Source organism: Portunus trituberculatus, chromosome 24 (genome assembly GCF_017591435.1).
Source record: "Portunus trituberculatus isolate SZX2019 chromosome 24, ASM1759143v1, whole genome shotgun sequence".
NCBI classification, from domain to species: Eukaryota; Metazoa; Arthropoda; class Malacostraca; order Decapoda; family Portunidae; genus Portunus; species Portunus trituberculatus.
Genome location: NC_059278.1, coordinates 14,058,941 through 14,086,015, shown reverse-complemented (window position 1 = coordinate 14,086,015; position 27,075 = coordinate 14,058,941). Strand labels below are relative to the sequence as shown.

The 27,075-nt window shown below is 36.7% G+C and overlaps 1 protein-coding gene across 4 annotated transcripts in view; it reads right to left on the bottom strand.

Annotated features, from left to right (window-relative positions):
• Positions 1 to 975: 975 nt before the first annotated feature.
• LOC123508009 (trafficking protein particle complex subunit 13-like) overlaps positions 976 to 27,075 on the bottom strand; it is a 28,878-nt gene continuing 2,778 nt past the window's right edge. For 2 of the 4 annotated variants that reach the window (XM_045261361.1, XM_045261362.1), the window contains exons 2-12: positions 21,393 to 21,927; positions 20,299 to 20,467; positions 16,396 to 16,480; positions 15,713 to 15,846; positions 6,661 to 6,778; positions 5,021 to 5,029; positions 3,196 to 3,292; positions 2,679 to 2,911; positions 2,120 to 2,220; positions 1,808 to 1,958; positions 976 to 1,242 (exon numbers count right to left, since the gene is read on the bottom strand). In XM_045261361.1, the coding sequence (XP_045117296.1) occupies positions 1,102 to 1,242; positions 1,808 to 1,958; positions 2,120 to 2,220; positions 2,679 to 2,911; positions 3,196 to 3,292; positions 5,021 to 5,029; positions 6,661 to 6,778; positions 15,713 to 15,846; positions 16,396 to 16,480; positions 20,299 to 20,467; positions 21,393 to 21,432 (1,278 nt within the window). In that variant the 5' untranslated portion in view covers positions 21,433 to 21,927 and the 3' untranslated portion in view covers positions 976 to 1,101. Of the gene's footprint in view, positions 1,243 to 1,807; positions 1,959 to 2,119; positions 2,221 to 2,678; positions 2,912 to 3,195; positions 3,293 to 5,020; positions 5,030 to 5,133; positions 5,140 to 6,660; positions 6,779 to 15,712; positions 15,847 to 16,395; positions 16,481 to 20,298; positions 20,468 to 21,392; positions 21,928 to 27,075 lie in introns of all 4 variants that reach the window. The other 2 variants (XM_045261363.1, XM_045261364.1) reach the window with 2 other exon arrangements.

Here is a 27,075-nt window from a genome sequence, read left to right as displayed (position 1 = left end):
TCCAAAATCTTCTGTACATCGATACCACATTTTCAAACCTTTCTCCGTGACGTCACAACGTGAATAAAGTCGCAAATCGACTAAACAAGTTGGTCTTGGTTGCAACTGGTTGGTTGGTTGCAAAACAAGTTGGTCTTGTTTTGCAACTGGTTTTCCCAGTCACTTTACCAGCTTGCATTTCAGTCGCAAATTGACACGTGTGAACTCTGCCTTTAATAAAGTAAGATAAATTAAAACTTGAGAAAAGAAGTTTTAAAAGAATTAATCTTTCATGTATGTAATTTAAAATCATTGTGACTTAATTATTGCCTTTAGAATAACAAACTGTTGAAATAAAACTAACGTAAATATCCTTTGTTACTAAAATTTACATCCAATCTAAAATTGTAACCATACGTTGCTACCATATTTTGCTTTCCAGAAGCTGCTATCTTTTAACTGAGTCAATTCCCTTCATTTAAAAAGAACATTGTGATAACTTTCCTTACTTAATTCTTGTATATCAAATCATAGCTCGTATATATCCCATCCATCAAGCCCTGGTAGAATGGAACAGTCTCCTAGAACACCCCAGTATATCCCACAGGCTTGGACATAGTACAGGTGGTCATGTACATAATCAGCACACAACTACATACAATTAAGTAAATAAGTATTTGTACTAAGAAGGCAGTACTATCCTTCTTGAACAGGAGGACATAGTGTATTATTTGAGGTCATAGACTTAAGAGACCACAGGATATGGCTTTGAACTCTCCTCTGGCGAGACTTTATTGCCCATGTTTCAAATGGTTCAAATGTTTCCTCTACTTGGAAATGTACTAGCTAATGATCATGAGGCCAGCATGTAATCTGGAACATTGGGTTAGTCTCTCTCTCTCTCTCTCTTTATGACACACACATATGTTACTCAATACTAAAACCTATCACAAAAATATTCAATATCTGATTTGAAGTGTAAACAAAACAAAGATGCATTATTGTCAACAAAGAATAGATATGTTTACTCCAACATTTTACATACAGTACATACAGATAAACAATATACATGGGAGGGAGGGAAGGTTGGGGAGCACCAGGAGCCCCCCTACACAGATGCTATTAGGTGGAGTCATTCACCCATTTGGAGAAGAATTCCTCTTGCTCCTTGGACTTTTCGTTGGTTATGAACACTTGGGCAAGATTTTCATAGTTGTAGGCTCGCTTGAGGAATGTGTCTGTCAGGCGGATCCCAGCGATGGTCTGCAAAAGAAAATGTGTGAAATCATAGGTGCCTCTCTGAAGGAGAGAAAAGTCCTACAAAACTGGAAGAGAGCAAACATAATGCTAATCTATAAAGGAGGATATATGGAAAAACCATCAAATTACAGACCAGTGTCACTTACCATAGTAAAGGTTGATACAAAAGAAATGGATGGATTACTTTCAAAATAAAGATATGCTATCTAACATTTCATACATTTGGATGAGGAAATGGTGAAGAAAACAATAGTCACACTGATACGACTGCAATGTCCTTATTCCTTAACTATTTCATTTCATCCTTAACCAACAATGGCAGATTAAGATAATGTTTTCAACTAATATCAGCATAGAGCAGAGTAGAGGAACCAAACAGTCTAGCCAGGATGTAACACTCTTTCTGTTTGAAATCCTTAGCAATCCCTGCAAGAGATAAGTTCAGGAAAGGAAGAAGCTGAACAACTGTCCCTAGCTAAGGTAAAGGAAGCCAGGAGGAGGATGAGTCTAGTGAACAAGTGACATGCTTGATGAAGGGGGGAATGAAGTGAAAGAAGCAACTCCCCACCTGAAGTCCAGTCTGTAGGGGCACCAAGGGTAGACTCAGGCTGACTGACTGCCCAGGCTGGAGGGAAGGAAGTGACCGACTGCTAACTCCACTCCACACAGACCCTCCACCACCACCCAGGAACTCTAGGTGTAACTCTAGGGTCCGCTCACTGCCACGGCAAAAATAGAAAATGGTTAACACACTGAAGACAAGAATAGTAATGATACAAACAATGGAGTGACATAAAACTAGTTAATATAATACAGATTAATGTTCACTTTGATGTTATAGGCTCTCTTACTAATAACAGGAAAAATAAAATTACATTACCATATATTAGTAATGGAGAGGCAGACTTCAAACTGTTCCTCTAGCCTCACCACACTGGGGATACGCTCCACCGTCACTCTCACGTCCCCATACTGAGGCGTCTGCAGGGGCAAGGCAAGATGACCAGCCAGCAGTAGTTTTTTAAAAAGAACACATAAGCTGGCTTGACAGATAACTCTTCACCAAAGGAAACTGGTGTGTATTTTATGTAGAGATGAAAAGTATGGACCATACAAATATAAATTCTTATGAGCAATAGATTATCTGATACATGACTAAAACTGTGAAACACTAGAATTCAGTGAAGATCATCTTAATCAAAAGTCAATCCTTAGTACTAATATGACTCAAAAGTATGTGTAGTAGCACATGGAACATACACATAGGTTTATGAATTTAGGTTCTACATTCACACAAAATATTATTATGAACAGACACACATCACAGATGCATGGAATGTGATGTGTGGTGTTTCTTTGACAATGTGATTTACATTTGAGTAAATGTGTAGTTCAATGCAAGCAATTATTCTAATGACAGTAACTGTTGTGTCACACACCATCCTCTGCAGCTGGCTGGTCTGAAGTCTGCCTCGGTCACCCATGTTGGTGCGCCACACAATGTCCAGTTTGCCGATGGAGGTTGCCTGCCGCAGCGCTGCAGGGTTGGAACGTGCCTCCGCCCTCGGCTTGAGGCAGTACAGGTACTGTCTTGTGTCATGTGGGTTAACAACATTCATTCTTCCAAACACCAGTGTGTTAGAGTCTGGTAAAACTTTGTTCATTGGTGTCACTGAAAATTAAATAAAAGCATCAAAATCACAAATACCAAATCCTAAAATGTTTATTTTAATAAGAATTTTCCATAACATGAATGTGCGAGTTATAACATATCTTTACTAAGAGTACAAAGCGAAAACAGTACATATAATTCTATATAGTGAAGGAAAAACTTGAAATATTTTACAAACTTCTTTCACTTGCTTTATAGCATTTCAGTCAAGTCCTTTACGGAAAAGAAGAATTAGAAAGACAGCAAAGTGATGGGCAAGACAGGGCAGCAGTGGCAGGCCCTACCTGAGAAGTAAGGCGATGGCTCCAGCTCCACCTTCTCCAAACAGAGTGGCCCTGAGGTAATGTTTTGCACCCCAGCCTCCAGATACACTTCATCTGACTGAAGCACACAACAATGTCATAAACACTACACACACATACACACACAAGTATTTTGAACTTGAATACACATACTAAGTGGAAATGTTAATTTCATTCATTTTAGGGAGCACCAGCTTATGTGGCACTTGTATTCATCCTGATGCATATCATGAGACTTGTGTGGAATGACAGTCTCCTCCTGGGATGCTTTTCTTTGATGGATAGTATTCACAAGATTGTAGATGTCTGAACTCTGTATATCATTTAGAATATTGTGTATTGATTTGCATTAAGTTTGTCTGAGGCAAATAACAGCTACTTCTTGTGATGTTATTTGATCAATTATTTATGAACCATGAATTATTTAGGAAATAAAATTTTACTAAACACTGGACTGTCTCATGCAAGGTACATATACAAATGAACCCTGGTTATCACGATCTAATCATACTGAGTTAGGCAACTCAACTTCTCAAAAAATGAATAAATGAATACTTTTTTGAAAAAATAATCCATTAGGCTGAATCATTGACTTGGAACACATATACAACTTACAAAAAAAAAAAAATAAATAAATAAAAAAATAAATAAATAAATAAATAAATAAATATATATATATATATATATATATATATATATATATATATATATATATATATATATATATATATATATATATATATATATATATATCACCAAGATATAAAATAAAAACTAAATAAACCTATACAGACATTCTCCATAAAAGCAAATCTTCATAATTCAATGCAGCATAGGAAAGTAAATCTAAACTGCTCCAGTCAATGATCCAAAACACATTGTTGAGAGTAACAAAACAGAAAACTAAGCCTATCATGATACTCTAATAAATACCAAGCAATACAAAATATACTATTTACATATCAAAGCCCAAATAACCTGAAAATTGTATCAGCTTGACTGCACAGTTCCTCTAAGAGCTGATAACGAGGGTTCCTTGGTTCAAATGTGTATTTGGTAACACAGAAAAAATATATTGATGTGTACAAAGGTATTTCTAAACTATTGTGTAAGACAAGTGCATATTATTCCAATGCTGCATGGGAGTGCTGCTGTAAAGGATGAGGTGTGAAATTTTCCAGAGTTAATGAAAAAAACAAAATATGAAAGTGTATTTTATCTTTGAGCCATCACCACGACTGTCTTGCAGTCAAGAAAGCAATGCAAGCAAACAAACAAACTGGATAATTCAAAGCTTGGTTATGATAGAACAGCTTTTCAGAAATAATGTATAAAAAGATAGCATTAAATATGAAAATATTCTTGTAATAAATCACAATAGTGTACTTATTATATTCAGTTGATTCTTATAGTAACTTGGTGGCAGTCAAGGTAGAAAGCAAGGTCAGTACACTAAAATTATAGAAGCATGATTAGTGACATTCTATATTTCTACTATTCTAAAGACAAATATTGCATAAGAAGCAAAAATAGATTCATCATAATCAAATCACTAAACCTACTGTTTGTTATTATATATTTATGCATTTTTGTACAGGACCATTATACACGAACAAATCAAAGAATAAATCAAAGTCCATACCTTATCAGTAGTGATTAATCATATTGTATGTTGTATATTGATAATTGAAACTTGACAAGAACTAATATTGCAAAATATAAACACTCAAGATACCAAATTGGCACATGATTTGAAGGGAAAACAATAATAATAAAAAAAAAGGGAGTATAGCTTACACATACTTACAATAAAGTCCTGCGAACAAGTGGTGGGGGCAGCAGGAGTCATGCAGAAGCAAGCATTATGGCCATGCAAAAAACATGCTGAGAAATTGAATATATCATGATAATAAAATACACCTGAGCCTTGGAGGGGCCAACGTGAAAGGGAAACAAGTCAGGAACACAAGTAAGGCTTTTCAGTATTACTAACAGGTCACCACTAATCCCAACCACTAACACCCAAACATTCAGCCATACACATCCACTATTCTCTCTCTGTGCCTTCACCATGGTAGAGCGAGGAGTGAATAGATTAATAAATCTTGGCCCTGAGGTACCACTAACCTCATCTACTAACACCCAAACATTCAGCTATACACATCCACTATTCTCTCTTGTGCCTTTGCCATTTTAGAATAATGAGTGAATACAAGTAGTAAATAGATACAGTAAGCCTTGACCCTGAGATACCACTAACCATATCTACTAACAGTTAAATGTTCAGCTATACACATTCACTACCATCTTTGTGCCTTAACCATGGAAGCTAAGGAGTGGAAGGAAGTAATGAATAAATGAATCTTTGTCTTGAAGTACTAGATGATAAAAAAAAAAGTAACTAAATAAATATTTTTAAATATGAAAAAAAAAAACATGATTATTAAAAGACAATACTGTAAATCTATATGTTATGTCTTGCCACTTTTAGTTTTTGACTGTTAATAAGAGTAAATTTGTTATGCCATTTAAATAATCCTAAATAACATTACACAAAAATAAAATATTACACCTATACTACTAAAGGTATTTTTGTAGACGTTTATGTTGTCTTGCCACTTACGTATACCCTTCTATTGTAATAAGAGTACATGTACAAAAAGGATTCATTAACCACATTATGCCTTCTGCCAAGTGGTATCTTTCCAAATTATTCTCTACACCTGTACCAGACCATTTAATCAAGCTCGAGAAAAAGCCACAGCAGTCACAGGGTTAGAACAAGCTTGACTGATGATGGATAGATGGGTTCCTATGCCACTAACTGCACAATTCTCTTGGGTATGAGATGCAAGTTATTGGCTAAAGTGATGCATTGTTTCAGAGACCTGGCAGTACAAAGCAAGTTTATTTACTTATTAAATCCCTAATCAAGTGATCTCCATGTCCACAATGGCACATTGGTTAAATGCTGCTAGTAAATGTGCAAATCATTAGTCTACTCTATGCTGATCCTATCATTAAGTCTCCTCCTGGGGAATAGCACTACACTAAGTATTGAGTAAGAAGTAGAATGCAACTCTCCATCAAAATCACAGCAAAGCTAAAACAATGAACCAATCTAGGTACATCTGAAAAGCAAAATATCCACAAACAAAACTGTATGGTCACTAAAAGTTTTTTTCTTCTTCTGGATGATCATAAATTTTGCATTTGCATACTATATATATTTTTTTTACATACTTATTAACAGCTAAATATGCGAACAATACAGTTAAATTTAGCAGTATAATAATCTTCAGACTACATCAATAGCATCTTGGATGTAAATCAACATTACATGAAACAGCACTAATAATGCCTTACATGAATAAAAACACTACACAAAAAGAAAACACTTTCTTAAAAATCTCATCTTAAAAAAAGCATAAGAGAAGTCAATCTTACCTCAGCGTTGTAAAACTTGGTCTTCACATCAAGCGGCTTCATCACCTGGAACTTGAAGAACTTGCGGAAGCTAAGCCGATCCCCTGAGGCCGACAAGTAGCTCACAGCACACACCAGTCTGTGGAGAGTGTCAGTGGTGAGGCAGACCCAGGACAAGCCTTGGCATTAGTTGAGGAGCTGGTAAGAGAAAGTAAAGGGAGAGTACATAAGTAGTTTAGTTGGAAGTTAAATGAAAGGTCAGTCAAGATAATATTGGGTTGAGAGAGAGAGAGAGAGAGAGAGAGAGAGAGAGAGAGAGAGAGAGAGAGAGAGAGAGAGAGAGAGAGAGAGAGAGAGAGAGAGAGAGAGAGAGAGAGAGAGAGAGAGAGAGAGAGAGAGAGAGAGAGAGAGAGAGAGAGAGAGAATGGGGGGATGATGAAAATAAAGGAATTAATAAAGAAAGCAGCTCTTATAAAAGTAAGTGTATTGAAAATAAATTTTTAACATTTAGTAAATCATAAAGCACGCACGCCCGCTCACACACACACACACACACACACACACACACACACACACACACACACACACACACACACACACACACAGAAATTAAGCTAAGGAAAAAACAAAAAAAAGGATGGATATTTTTTTTTTTTTTTTTTTAAGTCATAGCAGCCTATAGTGCCTGTAGGAGTACTTGCAGAGTATAGGAGGCACTGTCCAGCTTCCAACAATTAGTGGCACAAGCAATTTTATTTATAGTGGCACCCATATTAGGGCCCATATCACCACCCAAGTGCATCTTTGGTGTAAGGCAATTACACCTCCACCATCATGGTGACATGTAGGTGACTATAAACCGCCCGAGAAATGACAAAGTTTCAGGATGGTATATGGTGCGATTCGAACCTACGCATGGATGTCTGCCCGATCCCATGCTCACCACCTTATCCACTGACCTACTGTCTCCCTGGAAGGTTCTAGATATGAGACTGAAGAAGTGGAATCTTTGGAAGGAAGGGGTCATGGAAAAGGTAAGAAAATAAGAGTGACATATACTAATATAGATGGATTGTTATTCAATGTGTTGGAGGTTATGGATTATTTGAAAGAAAAAAGAACAGATGTAATGTGCATAGTAGAAACAAAACTAGAGGTGGAGATCCATGTTAGCTTTAAAGAAGAGGGATATAATAACTAGAGAAGAGACAGGAAGGGAAAATGGAGGAGTGCTAATAATGATTTGTGATAATATATATGTGGAGGAAGTGCAATATTGTGATGGCATGGTGGAAGTCATGGGAGTAACAATCAAGACAGAGGGACTGAAAAAAAAAAAAGGAAAATCATAGTTACATATGTGCCATCTAAGAAATACATAGAGAACTTAGGAACATAAGAAATTGCAAAAAAAGGTGATTAAATGCTTAGATAATATGATAAGAAGAGATGGAAAAATACTATTAGAAGAAGACTTTAACTATAAAGGAGCAAACTGGAGAAATGGAAGTAATGGGTAACGTTGGATCGTGGAGCGAGGAGTTGTTACAGTAGCTATGGTGAATACACTGGATCAATGGGTGGAAGAATCAACACAGTAAAGAAAGGAAGAAAAACCATCATTGCTTGACCTGGTATTCACAAAGAAGCCAGAGTCCCCTCCCAGCATACAATACCTTAGTCCAAGGGGAAGAAGTGATCATGTAACATTAGTGTTGGAAATGCAGGAAGAGGATGGGATAAGATACAGAGATGACAACAAAAGAGAGATTAAATTATGCAAGAGTAGATTTTGAAATGTTAAGAAAACTTTTTGCTGATATTGAATGGAGGAACAGAAGGACAATACAGGGAGAATATGAAATATTCCTACAAAAATATAATGAAGGGGTGAAGAAATATGAACTTATCCATAGAGTAAAGAAAAGTACAATAATACTCCGCTTAACGAACATTCGTCTAACGAATTTCCGGTTTAACATACTATATAAAGTTAGACCAAAAAGTCTGCATAACGTACAACCACATCCATTTTAGCGAATTTTCTGGGTTTGAATTTGCCGGGTGAGGGACCAAACGTGGCAGCTTCGCTGTGATTGGCTGGCTCCTCACCTCTGTTTCTAGTGCTCCTGGAGCTGGATCCAAGATTCTTTAACAACGTCAGAGCAACCTCCTGCAGCGAAATGGCATTTATGAATGCTTGGAGGGCCGGTGACAAGGTTGCTATTTGGTTGCTCTGAGGTTGCTGGGAACACCACCTCTCCAGGTGGTGTTACTGTCTTATATATGCATTTATGTTCACGAAACAACATTTCTATTAGCTTTTTACAAACCTTGCCCCCAAGAAAGGATTGTTTTGTATATAATGCATAAAGTGAAATCTTACTTGGAATACCAAAAAAATAAAGCAGAGATGAGAGGCGACTCAGACGCTTCTTCTTCTTGTGACCCTTTTAGCTTGGCGTGTTGTCTTTCACCACAAAATTTATATTTCCACTCCTCTATGGATATCATATCTTAGTATTCATATACGCTCATGCCATGAGGATAACCTGGACTCCGTGGCAGTGAGTGATAGTGAATTAATAATGAAATACCGTGGTCTTTCATTACTAATTCACTATCACTCACTGCCACGGAGTCCAGGTTATCCTCATGGCATGAGCGTATATGAATACTAAGATATGATATCCATTATAGCAGACAATAGAGGAGTGGAAATATAAATTTTGTGGTGAAAGACAACACGCCAAGCTAAAAGGGTCACAAGAAGAAGAAGAAGCACCCGAGTCGCCGTGAGTCTCCGCATCGTCTGTGATCGATCTCATTTCTGCTTTATTTTCTAGTATTCCACGTAAGATTTCACTTCATGCATTACAAAACAAGCCTTTCTTAGGGGCAAGGTTTGTAAAAAGCTAATAGAAATGTATATATAATTTTTTTTTTAACCCATGTGGTATGTTGGGGACCAGCCCAGAATGCATCCCCCCTATTTCCATTATTTCCTATGGGAAAATTATGTCCACTTAATGAATTTATGCTCTACGAACAGCTTTGTCACCCCCTATCCTGTTCGTTAAGTGGAGTATTACTGTATACATGCTTGGTACAATGCCAGATGTATAGAAGCTAAAAGGGAAAAAGATAAAGCTTGGAAGAAACTTAAAAACAGAGAAATGAAAGCAACAGACAGCAGTATAAGGATGTGAGAAATGAATATATTAGAGTAAGGAGAAAGGAAGAAAGAAATTTTGAGAAAGATGTGGTGCGATAAAGCAAAGATGAACGCAAGCTTTTCTACAAATATATAAATAGTAAGATGAAGAATAAGGAAACAATAGAAAAAATACAGGCAACCCCTGCTTAACGAAGGTTCACACAATGAAATTTCGCTACAACGAAGGTTTCATTTTACTACCATCTGCTCGTTTAACGAACACCAAACTTGCTTTAACAAAGTTTTATCCAGGTAATTTTTTCCAAGTTTGAAAGCCCTGCCGTATCACGCAAGCTGACAGGCTTTTGAATACACCAGCGCCTCTCTTGGACAAAACACGCACCACTCACTCCCCCTGTTCAAAATAATAACAGCGTCAGCAGCAGCTCGTCTTCCCTCGCTCAATTTACCACCAAAACGCCCTGCAATGTCACCTAGCATTGCTAAGAAGACCAGGAAGTCTCTTACTCTCAAAGTGAAGCTGGATATTATTCACAGACACGAGAGAGGTGAGAAAACTAATAGCATTGCTCGCTACCATCTTGACTACATCTACTGTTTCTACTATTTTCAAGTCAGTAGACTCTATTAAGAAGGCTGGTGAGACCGTTTCTCCCTTGCAAGCTAAAAGAACCACCTGAACTTGATAAAATGGAAAGCCTTGTGGAAATGTAGTACATAAGTTTTGTATGTGATACAATGCTGTGCCCTTTGTTTACATTCAACAGATTGCCGGTTAGTGTCTTTCCCGTTTCACTCTCCCTCCCTTCATAAATTTAAGATTATCAACATTATAAAGTTACGTACATACATACATTAGTGTACATTATAATGACTTAAATTAAACTGCCTAAATGTTTAACTTCATAATTTTTACTTTCATTAAACCTTTCACTGTACTATGATGCACTCTCACTTTGTTTACTCTCAATGGAAGTTCAAGTCAGGGGTTAAACTTGTTATAATCGGTTCACTTAACGAAGTTTTGCTTAACGAACGATTTTTTAGGAACGTAATCCCTTCGTTAAGCGGAGGTTGCCTGTAATTACATGAGGGAGGACATACCAAACAGCAAAGGAGATGAGTGAAATAATAAATGAGACTTTCAAAAGTGTGTTCACGGAAGAAGAGGAATTTACAGAACCAAATAGGGCACTGTATTGCTGATCGAGGATTGCAGGAAATCATAGTGCACAAAGAAGATAAAGGTAACTCGATTTACGCGTGTTTGATTTACGCGTTTTTGTTATAACGCGACTGAAAAAATATTACAATTAATTTAATTTGCGCAATCGGTTTCCTTATATGCGATTTGGCCCAACCATATTTTCAAACTGAGCGCCAGACGCAATTTCAACTGTGTGCCAGAGTGTTCCTCAGCTGGCCGATAGCTGGGAGCTCTGCTCTTCTCGTGCCTCATTTGCAGTCTGCCAGCACTGAGTACAGACGGACTCTCTTCAATCTGCCTATAATTCACCAACGTCCTTCATCTTCTTCTGCATGTGGGGTTATTTTTGATAAATGGATTTTTGATAAAGTGGTAAAGCTCAGAGGAAGATGGTGACTGACTGTGGTGTGAGTGGTGAAGGCAGTGACACAGTGAGTATTATGTTTACGTATTCTTTGTTTTGTTGTTTTCTCTTATTATCTTTTCCTTTCTCTTATTATTTCTTGCTTTTCCCTTTACTTTAAATAACACTTCTAGTATTTGGAATGGAAAATAATAAAAACAGTTAATTTAGCCAAATAAATAGAATATTTTGTACGAATTTTTTTGGACCACATCCCGCATCCCCCCTATTATCTATTGTTTCTTATGAGAATTACATGTTTGTTTTACGTGAATTTTGATATACGCGATGCCTCTTGGAACGCATCTATCGCGTAAATCGAGTTACCTGTATTTGAAGACTACTAGATAATTTGGATGTCGGAAAAGTAATGGGGCTGGATGGTGTATCAGGCTGGGCACTAAAGGAATGTAAAGAGCAACTGTTAGATCCAATTTTGGAAATACTGTAGTTACAAGTTCATTAAAAGAAGGGAGAGTATCACTAAAATAGAAGAGAGCCAACATAATCCCAATATTTGAAGGAGGAAAGTCAACTGAGCCATTAAATTACAAATCAATGTCACTTAAAAGTGTTGTGGGGAAGATATGTGAAATTGTTATCAAAGAAAATGGGTTAAATATCTGGAAGAACAGGTATTATCGAACAGACAATTTGGGTTCAGGACAGGACGGTCATGTGTGTCGAACTAATAAGTTTCTACTCAAGAGTAATAGATGGACTGGAGAGCAGAGATGGATAGGTGGACACAGTATACCTGGATACAAAAAAGGCTTTTGATAAAGTCCCTCACAGCAGGCTACTTTGGAAGTTAGAGAGCATAGGAGGACTGAGAGGAATTTTGTTAGATTGGATAAGGGATTATTTGAAGGACAGAGAGATGAGAACTGTGATCAGAGATACATACTCATCTTGGAATAAAGTAACAAATGGAGTGCCACAAGGTTCAGTGTTAGCCCCCATTATGTTCCAGGTATATGTAAATGACATACAGAATGGGATAACCAATTATATTAATTTGTTTGCTAATGATGCAAAATTGCTAAGAGCAATCAAAACCCAAGAGGACTGTTTGATGTTGCAGGAAGATATAAAAAAAATTTATGAGTGGTGTGAGAAGTAGAAGTTTTAGAGTTCAATTCCAAGAAGTGTCACATAATGGAACTAGGAAAGAGTAAGAGAAGACCGGTATGGAACTATCTGATGGGAGAGGAACAATTAATGAAGACTAAAGAGGAAAAGATCTGGGACATCTGATGCATCCAAAGTTGCAATATGCAGCAGTGGTGTGGTCAGCGAGCTTGAAAAAGGATATAAGAAGATTAGAAAGGATCCAGAAGATAGCTACAAAGATGGTGCCGGAACTAAAGGACTTAACATATGAAGAAAGGCTGAAGGGAATGGGACTGCCAACCTTACAAGATAGAAGAGAACGAGGACACCTAATAACAATGTAGAATAAAATAGTAAATGGCATTGAAAAGATAGACAAGGAAAACCTGGTGTTGGTGACAGAAGAAGCTGGAAGGACAAGAGGACATGTAAAGAAGATTAGGATGAGGCAGTGTGTTTTCCACATAGAACAGTGGAAAAGTGAACACTGAATGATGATGTTGTTACAGTACATAATATGCATAACTCTAATGAAAAATTGGATAAATGGAGACATGGAGACAGGACACTATGAGCCCCACTCGAACCCTATACAATACAACTAGGTACACTAGACAAAAATACACACACACACACACACACACACACACACACACATAGAGACGAATCATACAAAGGAGACTGATTAAATTACAGAAAGGCTGATACTGAGAACCTCAAGAACTACTTTAAAAACGTAAACTGGGAGGAGATGAAAAACTCAGAGATGGTGCAAGAGAAGTATAACTTATTTTTGGAAATATGCAAAACAGGAGTCAGGGAATATGTCCCGAAATATAGACCTAAAGAAGAAGGAAAGAAAGATTGGTTTAATGCAAGGTGTGCTAGGGCAAAGGAGAAAAGAGATGGAGCATGGAAAAGGTGGAGGAGAAATAGAAATCCAGAAAATAAGGAAAACTTCAAAACAGCAAGAAATGAATATGCTAAGGTGAGAAAGGAAGAAGAAAGGAACTATGAAAAGGACATTGTCGAAAAATGTAAGGAACAACCAAAATTGTTCTACAGATTCATAAATGGAAAAATAAGACAAAAGAAACAATAGAAAGGTTAAAAGGAGAGAACGGGATGGTGGAAGACCCAAAAAGTATGGCAGAACTGTTAAATAGTAAATTTCAGGAGGTCTTTACTAAGGAATCCAAATTTGAAAGACCACAGGGTAATAGAGACTGTCCATATGAAAGAGATTAAAGTAACCAAGCTTGAAATAAAAGAGTTGATGACGGAATTAGATGAAGAGAAGGCAATGGGACCGGATGAAGTCTCAGGCAGAATACTGAAAGAATGTAGGAAGAACTAGCAAGTCCTATATACAACATCATAAAATGCTCAATAGAAAATGGAACAGTACCAGTAGAATGGAAAAGAGCTGAGGTGGTTCCCATATATAAGAGCGAAGGAAGGAAGAACCTTTAAATTACAGACCGGTATCACTAACTAGTGTAATATGCAAGATGTGTGAAAGAGTAATAAAGAAACAATGGATTGAGTTTCTTGAAGACAACAAATTATTATCAAATAGCCAATTTGGTTTTAGAAAAGGTCGGTCATGTGTAACAAATTTATTGAGTTTCTAGAATAGTTGATAAAGTACAAGAGAGAGAGAGGGATGGGTTGACTGTATTTATTTAGATTTAAAAAAGGCGTTTGATAAAGTGCCACATGAAAGATTACTATGGAAGTTAGAGGAGAAGGGTGGCTTAAAAGGAAGCACATTGAGATGGATGAAAATTATTTGAGGGGGAGAGAAATAAGGACGGTATAGTTAAAGATATGAAGTCCAAGTGGAGAGCAGTAGACAGCGGAGTGCCACAGGGTCAGTATTGGCGCCAATACTTTTCTCATATATATAAACGACATGCCAGAGGAGTGAACAGCTACATAAATCTGTTTGCGGACGATGCGAAACTGTGCAGAGTCATAAAACAAAAAGAGGATTGTGAAATACTGCAGGAAGACTTAAACAAGATCTGGAAATGGAGTAAAAAATGGGAGATGGAATTCAATGTGGACAAAAGCCATGTCATGGAAATGGGAAAAGTGAAAGACGACCAGTGGGAATCTATAAGATGGGAGATGGAGTAGAACTAGAAAAGTAAAGAAGGAAAAGGACTTGGGAGTGACGATGGAAGAAAACAATCAACCGGTAAGCCATATTGATAGAATTTTCAGAGAGACATATAATTTGCTAAGGAATATTGGATTAGCATTTCACTACATGGACAAAGAAATGATGAAGAAATTGATAAGTACTATAATAAGACCTAGATTGGAATATGCAGGAGTTGTGTGGATCCCCCATAAAAAGAAACACATAAGGAAATTGAAGAGACTACAAAAAATGGCTACAAGAATGGTTCCAGAAGTTAAAGGGATGACATATGAGGAGAGACTAAAAGCTATGGATCTACCAACCTTGGAACAGAGAAGAGAGAGAGAGAATCTGATACAAGTTTATAAATTGATTAATGGAATGGACCAAATGGATAATGAAAAACTAATCCTGAGAGAAGAATATGACATTAGAAGCACAAGATTGCTTAGTAAGAAACTGAGGAAGGGAAGATGTCTGAGAGATGTTAAAAAATATAGTTTCCGCAAAGATGTGTTGAGACTTGGAACAGTTTGAGTGAGGAAGTGGTGTCAGCAACGAGTGTGCATAACTTTAAAGAAAAATTGGACAAGTGTAGATATGGAGACGGAGCCACACAAGCATAAAGCCCAGGCTCTGTTAAACTACAAGTAGGTAAATACAACTAGGTAAATACACACACATGCATAGAAAGAAAAAAATATGAATATATCTGTACTGTCATCATCATTATCATCCTTTTAGTTTCATTATCAATACAATTATCATTCCTGAAAAAAAAAAAAAAAAAAATATGTATGGGAGAAAAAATCAAATATTTAAGAATGAAAACATTCAGAAGTCCATTAAAAGTGGCAAAAGAAAATTAATTAGATAGAATGCCAGAAATTCATCAATAATCCTAGAATCCATAAACATTTGAAAAAATTACAGGAAAAAATACAATAAAAAAAAAAACTCCACCAACAAATATGACTGTAGGCTTCCTACTTGGCATGAGCTCAGAGGCATGTGACCACCTACATGTGAGTCCCAATGTCCTTCACTTCATGCTGGATGACCTCATTGATGGTTTCATTGCCCTCCAGCTGGTGCAGCATCTCATTGTCGTCCTCCCCCAGCAGAGGCACTCTTTGGTTGCTCATCTGCAGCACAGCCTGGCCAGTAAAGGGAAGTATGTAATACTTGATACATTGTTACCTGAACCCTTTCACTGCGATACAAGACAATAATCAGTAGCTACCATAAGTGATGCATGAATAATCTATAAGCATCTACAAGAAAGAAGGCGATTAAAAATTATAGGTAATTTTACAATCACATTCAAATATTGGAAATGGCTGAAGAACAAGTGAAGATGTCTGATATTGCCTAATAATCAAAGGTAGATGTACTAAATAAAGTATTAAATCAATTATACCTTAATTATATTTTTCAATGTTTTCATGATTTTTAAACGTTAACATTTAATTCTCCCTAACAAAACCAGCCAAAATCAATGACATCATAAGTGAAACATCTTAAAATTTGTCTACCCATCTCTAAAGACAGTCTAAAGTTACTTATACAGAATATATTACATACTGGTGTAAAATATGAAAATACTACCAAATTCTCTTTGATAAAGACAGTAACAATAAACTACATGTGCTCTGCTCCACGTGTTGAGCAACAAATCCATACTAACGACAGCCAGTGTCCCTCACCTTGATGGACACTTCCCGCACTGTGTCCTTCCCGTCATTGTGAACACACAGGCAGCAGGAAAATGTCTCGCCTAAGTATATGTTTCTGAAAATAAAAAAATAAATATGTAAATGTATTCATCTATATACCAGGCTAGCAATCACACAGGATGGGCTAGATAAAAGCACCATACACACACACACACACACACACACACACACACACATGGGTAATCGTACCGATCGGACATATCTGAGTAGCTTGCAGGGAAAAGCTACAACAGGAGTTGGAGACTGGCTGACACATATGTACAGGTGGGGAGGGGGCCATAGGTTCTCCTGTCTCCATATTAAATGAGTTTTGGATCGTACACTATATACGGAAAGAAGGACGAGAGAGATGGAAGAGAATAGTGCTGCGAGATGTATGATGAAATAAAAAAATACGCCATCGTGTGAAAACCAACGGTACATTGAAACTCCTGTTGGACTAAGGAAACTAACTGAGGACATTATGGACAAGGATTTTTCTGGATTCAGGGACAAAAGAGGTAGTATGAGGAAGTTGGTAAACATAGAAAGGGAGTTTAGATACATGAAGGAAGTGATGTCTGACTGACAACGGAAAACACAGAGCTGAAGTTGATTGGTAGAATGTGAAAAGATCAGTGCAATCAATCAGGGATTAAAAGAAGAGATACAAGAAATAAAGAAACAAAATCACATACTAAAAGCCACATGCCAAGACTATGAAAGCTCCTTAAGGAACTTACAGGATAAAGTGCAGGATGGGATTGTGGACAGGGCAGAAGGTGGATTGGATGAAAATAAGCTGAAGGAACTACAAAATGCATGGAAGCAGGAACAGGAAGAGGAAAAAGTTAAATTTTCGGAGTTTGTAAAGAGACAAATTTAGGAAAATACGAAAGTTGTTGTAATTGAAGTAATTAAAGAGAAAGAAGACCTGGTGTGGGATACAGTGGACAAGAAAAAAAAGCTTCGAGATTTTTGGGATGAAGGAAAAGAAAAATCAAAATAAATTCACGAGAACATGAAGAGAGAGAATTGGCCAAAACTGTTATCAAACAAGTTCAAGACAGCACACAAGAACTAGACCAAGAGGTGGAGGAAGTGATCAGGCTAGGAAGATACAGTGAAGGGGGTAGGAGACCAATGAAAGTGAGAATGAGATCCCAAGTGGCAGTAGAGGAAATTATGGCTAGGAAAGGGAAGCTGGTCAATGATACTGAACACAAGGATATATGGATAAAAAGAGATATGAACCTAGAGGAGAGGAAAAAGGAGAAAGTGCTAAGAAGTGAAGCTAAGGAAAAAAAATGAGAAAAGGACAGAGATAGAAGAAGAATTTTTATTGGAGGGTTCTGGATATGAGACTAAAGAAGTGGTACCTAAGGAAGAAAGAGGAGGTGGAGGAGGCAAGAAATTAAGAGTGACTTATACTAATATAGATGGGTTGTTAGGTATCCAGCATGTTGGACGTTAGGGATTATTTGAAAGAAAAAGCCGGATGTAATGTGCATCGTTGAAACAAAACTAAGAGAAGAGATCCATGTTAACTTTAAAGAGGAGGGATATAATAGCTGGAGGAGAGACAGGAAGGATAAAGGGGGAGGAGGAGTGCTAATAATGGTTCATGATAATATATGTGTGGAGGATGTGCAATATGGTGAGGACAAAGTGGAAGTAATTGGAGTAACAATCAAAACAGAGGAATTCAAGAAGAGAAAAATTATAGTTACATATGTTCCACCAAAGACTAATACATGGGGAACAGAAGAACATAAAGATATGCAAAGAGAGGTGATTAAGTGCCTAGATAACATAAGAAGAGATAGAAGAATACTTTTAGTTGGAGACTTTAACTGTAAAAAAGCAAACTGGAAAGCGATGGAAGTAATGGATAATGCTGAGCAGTGGAGTGAGGAAGTGTTACAGTTGACTATGGTTAATGCAATGGATCAGTGGGTGGAGGAGTCAACAAGGGGGGAAGAAGAACCATTGTTGCTTCACCTAGTTTTCACAAAGAAACCAAGCCCCCTCCAATCATACAATATCTTAGTCCAATGGGAAGAAGTGATCATGTGACATTAGAGATGCAAATTCAGGAGGAAGATGGGATAAGTTACAGAGATGACTACAAAGGAAAGAGATTAAATTATGCAAGAGCGGATTTTGAAAAATTAAGGATCTATTTTGCTGATATTGAGTGGAGAAATATTATGTACAGAAAGACAGTACAAGGGAAATATGACATATTCTTACAGAAATATAATGAAGGAGTAAAAAATTTTGTACCTGTTTATAGAGTTAAGAAAAAAATATATGTTTGGTACAATGCTAGATGCATACAAGCTAAAAAGGCAAAAGATAAAGCATGGAAGAAACTCATAAAACAGAGAAATGACTATAACAGATGGCAGTACAAAGATGCCAGAAATGAATATATTAGAGTAAGGAGAGAGGAAGAAAGAAACTTTGAGAAAGATGTGGTGAATAAAAGCAAAGACGAACCCAAACTTTTCTACAAGTTTATAAATGGCAAAACAAAGAACAAGGAAACAATTGAAAAATAATTAAAGAAGGGAAGACATACCAAACAGAGAAGGAAATGTGTGAAATAATGAATGAGAGCTTCAAAACGGTGTTCACTGCAGAAGAAGATTTCACAGAACCTAATAGGACATTGCATTGCCAAGGATTACAGGAGATTGCAGTGCACAAAGAGGATATTGGAAGATTATTGGATAAGTTGGATGTCAGAAAAGCAATGGGGCCAGATGGTGTATCAGGCTGGGTGTTAAAAGAATGTAAAGAGCAACTACTGGATCCAATTTGGGAAATAATTACAAGTTCAATAAATGAAGGGAAAGTTCCACTAGAATGGAAGAGAGCCAACGTAATACCGATATTTAAAGGAGGAAAGGCAACTGAACCACTAAACTACAGACCAGTGTCACTTACAAGTGTCTTGGGGAAGTTGTGTGAAATAATTATCAAAGAAAAATGGGTTAAATTTCTAGAAGAGCAGCAAATCATATCAAACAGACAATTTGGGTTCAGGACAGGAAGATCATGTGTATCAAACTTATTAAGCTTATACTCAAGAATTATTGCTGGACTTGAAAACAGAGATGGATTGGTGGACACAGTATACCTGGACATTAAAAAAGGTTTTGACTACTTTGGAAACTACAGAACATAAGAGGACTGTGAGGAACTTTGCTACAATGGACAAGAGAATATTTGAAGGATAGGGAAATGAGAACCGCAATAAGAGATACATGCTCATCTTGGGGTAAAGTAACTAGCAGAGTGCCACAAGGCTCAGTGTTAGCCCCTATTATGTTTCAGATTTATGTAAACGAAATTCACATTGGGGTAAACCGTTATATAAATTTATTTGCTGATCATTCAAAGCTGCTAAGAATCATCGAAACCAGAGAGGACTGTCTGCTGTTGCAGAAAGATATAAACAAGATCTATGAATGGAGCAGGAAGTGGAAATTGGAGTTTAATGCCAAGAAATGTCACATAATGGAACTAGGAAAGAGTAAGAGAAGACCAATATGGAACTATTTTATGGGAACCTAATAACAATATACAAGATAGTCAATGGCATTGAAAAGATAGACAAAGAAGACCTGGTGCTGTTGACAGAAGATGGAAGGACGAGGACATGAAAAGAAGATGAGGATGAGGCAGTGTGTGAAGGATATTGGAAAATACAGTTTTCCACACAGAACGGTGTAAAAATGGAATGCATTGGATAATGAAGTTGTATATAATTTTAAGGAAAAATTAGATAAATGGAGATATGAAGACAGGACACTATGAGCCTCGCTCAAACCCTGTACAATACATCTAGGTACAACTAGGTAAATACACACACACACGCCACAGTACCCAAAGCTCTGAGGCAGGAGCAGCATGTGTCCCACACCAGTGTTGGGCAGCCCCTGTGGAATGGCAATGTCAGCCCGCACATCAGCATTGAGGTGTTCACCAGGCAGGTCACGTGCATCACAGCCAACAGACAGACCCGTGAAGAGGGAGGGTCTGGTGAGCCGCATCACTGCAACAGTTAATAATTCACATATTAGGAATACCTTACCATGTCATTAACTATTGTCAGGTGTATTGCTATTTCTTGGGCTTATCAGTAATATGGTTCTACATCTGTATCTAAGGTGGATTTAACCTGAATAAAAAACAAATCAATTAATTAAAATTCTGACATCCTGACAAGACTAAGGCAAGATGACAATGTATGCAATATGAGGTAAAGGATATCTCCCCATGACATGCATTTATCCTCCAATTTCTCCTGCTGGTACACATTGTTGTGGCACTTTATCTCAAATCAATCAAATCCAGTTTCTCCATTTAGAAAATTCTTTATAATAAGACAACATAAAATCTAGTGAAATAATATCACTATACACAATGTGTGAAATACAAATGAATAAACTCATGTATGTACTCAATGTGCAATTTATTGAGAGCAACATTGAGATTGAGAAATGAGGAAAGTAGTACATGGGCTCAGTGACTGCAAGGTTATCTGGTGTAAGGTTTGGTTGTGTTGTAGTTTCATATTCTAAAAGAAAGATAAATTTGGCCAAAAGGAGATACAGTCCTGATACCAAGATAAACCTTACTTTCGTCAAAATCTATCAATACTTAACCTCACTTGTGTATGGAGATGAATACCATAAACTTCAATTGACACCAGCTAAGATGATCCCCTCGTCATAATATTGCTAGTTAAACACCAACCTTTCCTTATATCTTTCCTACCTTAATGCATCATATCATACACTCCACTCTCATCTGTGTATGCATCCGAATGACCATACTATTAAGTTTCAAATGCCTCCAACCACGAACACCACCTCCCCCTAATACAGAGCTAGTTATACCTCCAACCTCCACCCATATTTATACCTTTCCTGCTTTCACATGTGCTATGCTACACTCCATCTCCACTCTACACGTACCTTTCAGGCTCAAGATGTGGTCCTTATCCTTGCTGTCCATGGTTCAAGTTGTGTTGTTGTTGTTTTCGGGCTTCGACGATCCCACAGATCCTATGAGCCCTGGTGGAGGCCTGTGAGGTGATCACAGGCGGGGTAGTTATCCACACTTCTTCAGGAAGACGCAGGTGAGGCGGAGAACCGTAGCTTGGTGTGAGGAGTGAACGCCCGCCGCCGCCAGCAGGGTGGGCAGGTCAAAGGTAGATACACCCAAGGCAACAAGGTGATCACAAAGCACAACACGGTGGGAGTGGAAGCGGGGGCACTTGGTTCAAGTGGCGGGGTTGGTGGGCTGCCTCACGGGTGACATTAGCAGCTGTGTTTACTTCCCACACTCTGACTTTCCAACAGCGCGTTACAGAATCTCGTAGTCTTTACTCTCTCGTCACCACTCACCACTATTTTGAAGTATTTTCCAAGGCAACAGAGATTAATATTCGTGTTTTCAAGAGTTTGTCGTCTTAGTGATGTAGAGATTTTGTCAATTTATATTCAGAGCCTTAATTAAAGATATATTTATAAAAAGTGTAACTTATTGAACTAGAGTACAGTACGTGTTGTTGTTAGGGCCGCGAAGATCTTAAGATCCTTATGAGCCCTGCTGGAGTAGCCTAGTCCGCGACAGCAGTGGTGAGGAACTACTACTTAGGTAGAGCCTTTACTGTTTGATGTGCTGCAGTCTCTGACGAGACAACCAGACGTTACCCTACGGAACGAGCTCAGAGCTCATTATTTCCGATCTTCGGATAGGCCTGAGACCAGGCACACACCTTTTGAAAGTTAAGTAGGCAGTTGGGGATAAGATGAATGAATACGGTCCAAAAGGACATATTCTAAAACTGCCCGCACCTCTACTTTCAAGTGACTCTAATTTACATTACTCAGGTTTAAACATGTAGGTGGCATGATTCCATGCAGAAATATAAAGTGCATAAGACTGAAGTGATGGAAGGCTCATGTACTTATTTTTTCAGAGGTTGGCCACGAAAGATACTTTCGTCTTCCATCACCTGAATCTCATGTATTTTATATTTCTGCCCAGAATCATAACATAACATAACATAAATAATAGGGTAACAAAGGGCCACCAGAGCCCATCTAGGTTATCCTGTATCAGTCGCACAGCGACCTCGTCATCACTACTTAAAGATACACTTACAAGTACACAATACATTATATACTAATTCTAAATATTTGGCCCATTAACAGGGCTAAGTCCTGCAGCGAATTCCTCTACAATCTGTGATCCCCATACATGGGGATCATGTCTTGTTTAACTATAGTAAATTTCTTATAGAAACTATCATGCAGCGCTATACATAATTATAAATCTAATAAATTTAAGTGCTTATCTAATCTGTTTTTAAACATTGTCAAAGTAGTGCTATTTACAACCCTCTCTGGCAATGCATTCCAGAAGTCTACCACCCTATGACTAAAGAAATATTTTCTTACATCTAACCTGCAGCCTTGCTTTCTAATCTTCCTGCCATGATTTCTAGTCCTACTTCCCTCCTCTAAGGTAAAGAAAGATCTCACATCTATGTAGTTTGTATCTGAGAACATTTTAAATAACTCTATCATATCATGATAAGTCTGTTCTTCAACTTGCCAAACACTCCTTTATAAATAGAAAATGTCAACTTCCCTTGAGACTTTTAGCACCTGGCCAAAAAACATCAATATTTTTACTTTTTCATCCTTCCATCCTTTATTTCATCCTGATGGCACCACTGCCATCACATGTCTGTAAAGCTGAACTCTTCTCTCAAACCTTTGCAATAACAACTCCACCTTGGGTGATTCTGGGCTTGTCCCTCCTTCTCTTCATCCCTCTGGCTATTTCATGCCTACAATTAAAATTCTTCATAATGTTTTTCATGCCCTCGCTGGTCTAAACCCTCGGAAGGCTTATGAACCTAATGGGGTCCCTCCTATTGTTCTCAAAAACTGTGCTTCCATGCTTGCACCTTGTCTGGTCATGAGGGAAAAGTAAAAGTCTATCGACTTTTATCTTTCCTTCATGTTGGATGTTTGCCTGCGTTCAGCCTGTTCCTAAAAAAAGGTGACCGTTCTAATCCTTCAAACTACCGTCCTAAAATTTTTATTTCTTGCTTCTCTAGTTTTGAATCTATCATCAATAGGAAGATTCTCAAACATGTCACTTCACAATCTTCTATCTGATCGCCTGTATGGCTTCCTCCAAGGTCGGTCTACAGATGATCTTCCTGTTTTCCCTAAGGCAGGTTCACACGCGTTAATTTGCGATTGAAATTGCAAGTCGGTGGAGTTTCCTAGTGAATTTTTTTTTTTTTTTTTACGTTGTGACGTCACAGAGAAAGATTTGAAAATGTGGTGTCGATGTCGAGAAGATTTTGGAGTTGACGAAGGAAAAAGAACACATCTGGAACCCTAAAAGCAAACTGGCGTTTGATGAGATAGCAGCCACTCTCCGATGACTGCTTCCCTCTATGCAGAGTGTTGTTGGAGGTGAGGATTGAATACTTGTGATGATTTAATTTGATCGCAATCGTCATCGTCACCAGAGAAAGACATCTTGTTGCCTGGGTAGCTGTTTGTTTACATTCACTTCCCACCAACCAGCCGATACTTTCCAGTCGCTATGTGTGAGCGTGTTCAGACTAGAAAAGGCTCAGTCGATACTTCCAGCGACTTGTAATTTCGGTCGCATATTGACAAGTGTGAACCCGTCTTTACTGAGTCTTGGTCATCCTCTTTTGGAGATTTCGGTGAAACTTTTGCTGTCGTGTTAGACATATCAAAAACTTTTGATAGAATCTGCACAAAACTTTTATTTCACACCTGCCCTCCTACGATTTATATCTTTCTCTCTGCAACTTTATCTCAAGTTTCCTTTTGACCGTTCTATTGCAGCTGTGGTAGACGGCCATGCACTGTTCTCTTACATCTATTAACAGTGGTGTTCCTCAGGGTTCTGTCCTGTCACCAGCTCTCTTTCAATTATTCATTAATGATCTTAACCAAATTTCATGCCCTATCCACTCGTACGTTGATGATACCACCCTACACTTTTCCATGTCTTTTAAGAAACGACCAACCCACCAGGAAGTCAACTTATCACGCAGGGACGCCACAGAACGCCTGCAGACTTCTTATCTTTCTAAGATATCCGATTGGGGCGGAGAAAACTTAGTAGTGTTCAATGCCTCAAAAATTCAATTCCTTCATCTGTCAACTCGACACAACCTTCCAGACAACCATCCCCTCTTCTTCAATGACACTCAATTGTCTCCCTCTTCCTCACTATCCTCGGTCTGTCCTTCATTCAGTCTAAACTGGAAACTTCACATCTCATCTCGTAATTGATAAAACAGCTTCTCTGAAGTTAGGCGTTCTGAGGCGTCTATGCAAGTTTTTCTCGCCCCTCCAAAAGCTAACTCTGTACAAGGGCATTATCCGCCTCTTTATGGAGTACTCTCCGCATGTTTTAGGGGGTTCCACTCACATAGCTTTATTAGATACGGTGGAATCAAAAACTTTTCGTCTCATCAACTCACCTCCTCTGACTGACTGTTTTCAGCCTCTTTCCCACCGCCGAACTGTTGCATCTTTCAATATTTTATCGCTATTTTCATGCTAACTGTTCTATTGATCTTGCTGTATGCCTCCTCTCCTCCTGCGCCTCGCTACACAAAGCTTTCTTCTTCCTCTCATCCCTATTCTGTCCAACTCCCTAATGCAAGAGTTATCCAGTACTCTCAATCATTCATACCTTTCACTGGTAAACTCTGGAACTCCCTGCCTGCTTCTGTATTTCCGTCTTCCTACGATTTAACTTCTTTTATGAGGGAGGTATCAAGACATTTCCTCCCTAATACTGGATAACTCGCAACTTTTCTTTTAGAGAACCAGCACCAAGTGGGCCCTTTTTTTTTTATTTATTTATATTGTGTTGCCCTTGGCTGGCCTCTCCTGCATAAAAAAATAACAAATAAATAAATAAAAAAAGTAAACCAATCATTCATACCTTTCTCTGGTAAACTCTGGAACTCCCTGCCAGCTTCTGTATTTTCATCTTCCTACAACTGACTTCTTTTAAGCGGGAGGGTTCCAGACATTTGATCCTGAATTTTGGATGACTCATGATCTTTAAGGGAACTGGCAACCTAGTGGGTCTTTTTTTTCCTTTCGTCGCCCTTGGCCAGTTTCCTCTCCAGCATAAAAAAAAAAAAAAAGTTGTGACTTTAGTGACACGAATAATATATGCATGAAAATGGTTGTGGAGCTCATCCGGAGGGTTATTAAAGCGAAAGTAAGATAAAAATAAAACAAAAAGGGGAAGAATATTTTTATTATTGATATGAATTCATCAAAATATCTACATTACTAAATATAAAAGTCTAGAACTATTATTTATGTAATCTACCCTTTAGAAATATTATTAGTTGTGATGAGTGAAAAGCGTTTTCATAAAAGCTTAAGTTTTCCATGTATTCACTGTACAAAGGTCTGTGGTTTTTCATGTATTTTTTTTTTTGTCATGACTTCGTAATCACGTGTTTTGCATTTCGGTGGTTTCTTCGTTATCTTGTTTTCCTTTATTCTTTATGGTGTGTGTGTGTGTAATGAGATACAAGTATGTGATTAAGTCGGTGCTTGTCATCTATATTCCCCGAGCAGAACCACTGGCATATAGAAATATCGGTCGTCCAATTAAGTATTCATGATGTGATCAATAGCAGGCCTACTGTACCGTATTATGTATTACCACAATAAGCCTCAGTAGCGCTTCAATGTACATTCAACCATTCCATAGACTTAAGCAATTTCCAGTAATACTTCTAAATGAAAACTATTCACCCGTCTTTCCTGTACATTTGTGTATTTGTTATTTCAACATCGATGTAATACGTGTGTGTGTGTGTGTATATGTATGTATGTATGTATGTATGTATATATATATATATATATATATATATATATATATATATATATATATATATATATATATATATATATATATATATATATATATATATATATATATATATATATATATATATATATATATATATATATATATATATATATATATATATATATATATATATATATATATATATATATATATATATATATATATATATATATATATATATATATATATATATATATATATATATATATATATATATATATATATATATATATATATATATATATATATATATATATATATATATATATATATATATATATATATATATATATATATATATATATATATATATATATATATATATATATATATATATATATATATATATATATATATATATATATATATATATATATATATATATATATATATATATATATATATATATATATATATATATATATATATATATATATATATATATATATATATATATATATATATATATATATATATATATATATATATATATATATATATATATATATATATATATATATATATATATATATATATATATATATATATATATATATATATATATATATATATATATATATATATATATATATATATATATATATATATATATATATATATATATATATATATATATATATATATATATATATATATATATATATATATATATATATATATATATAT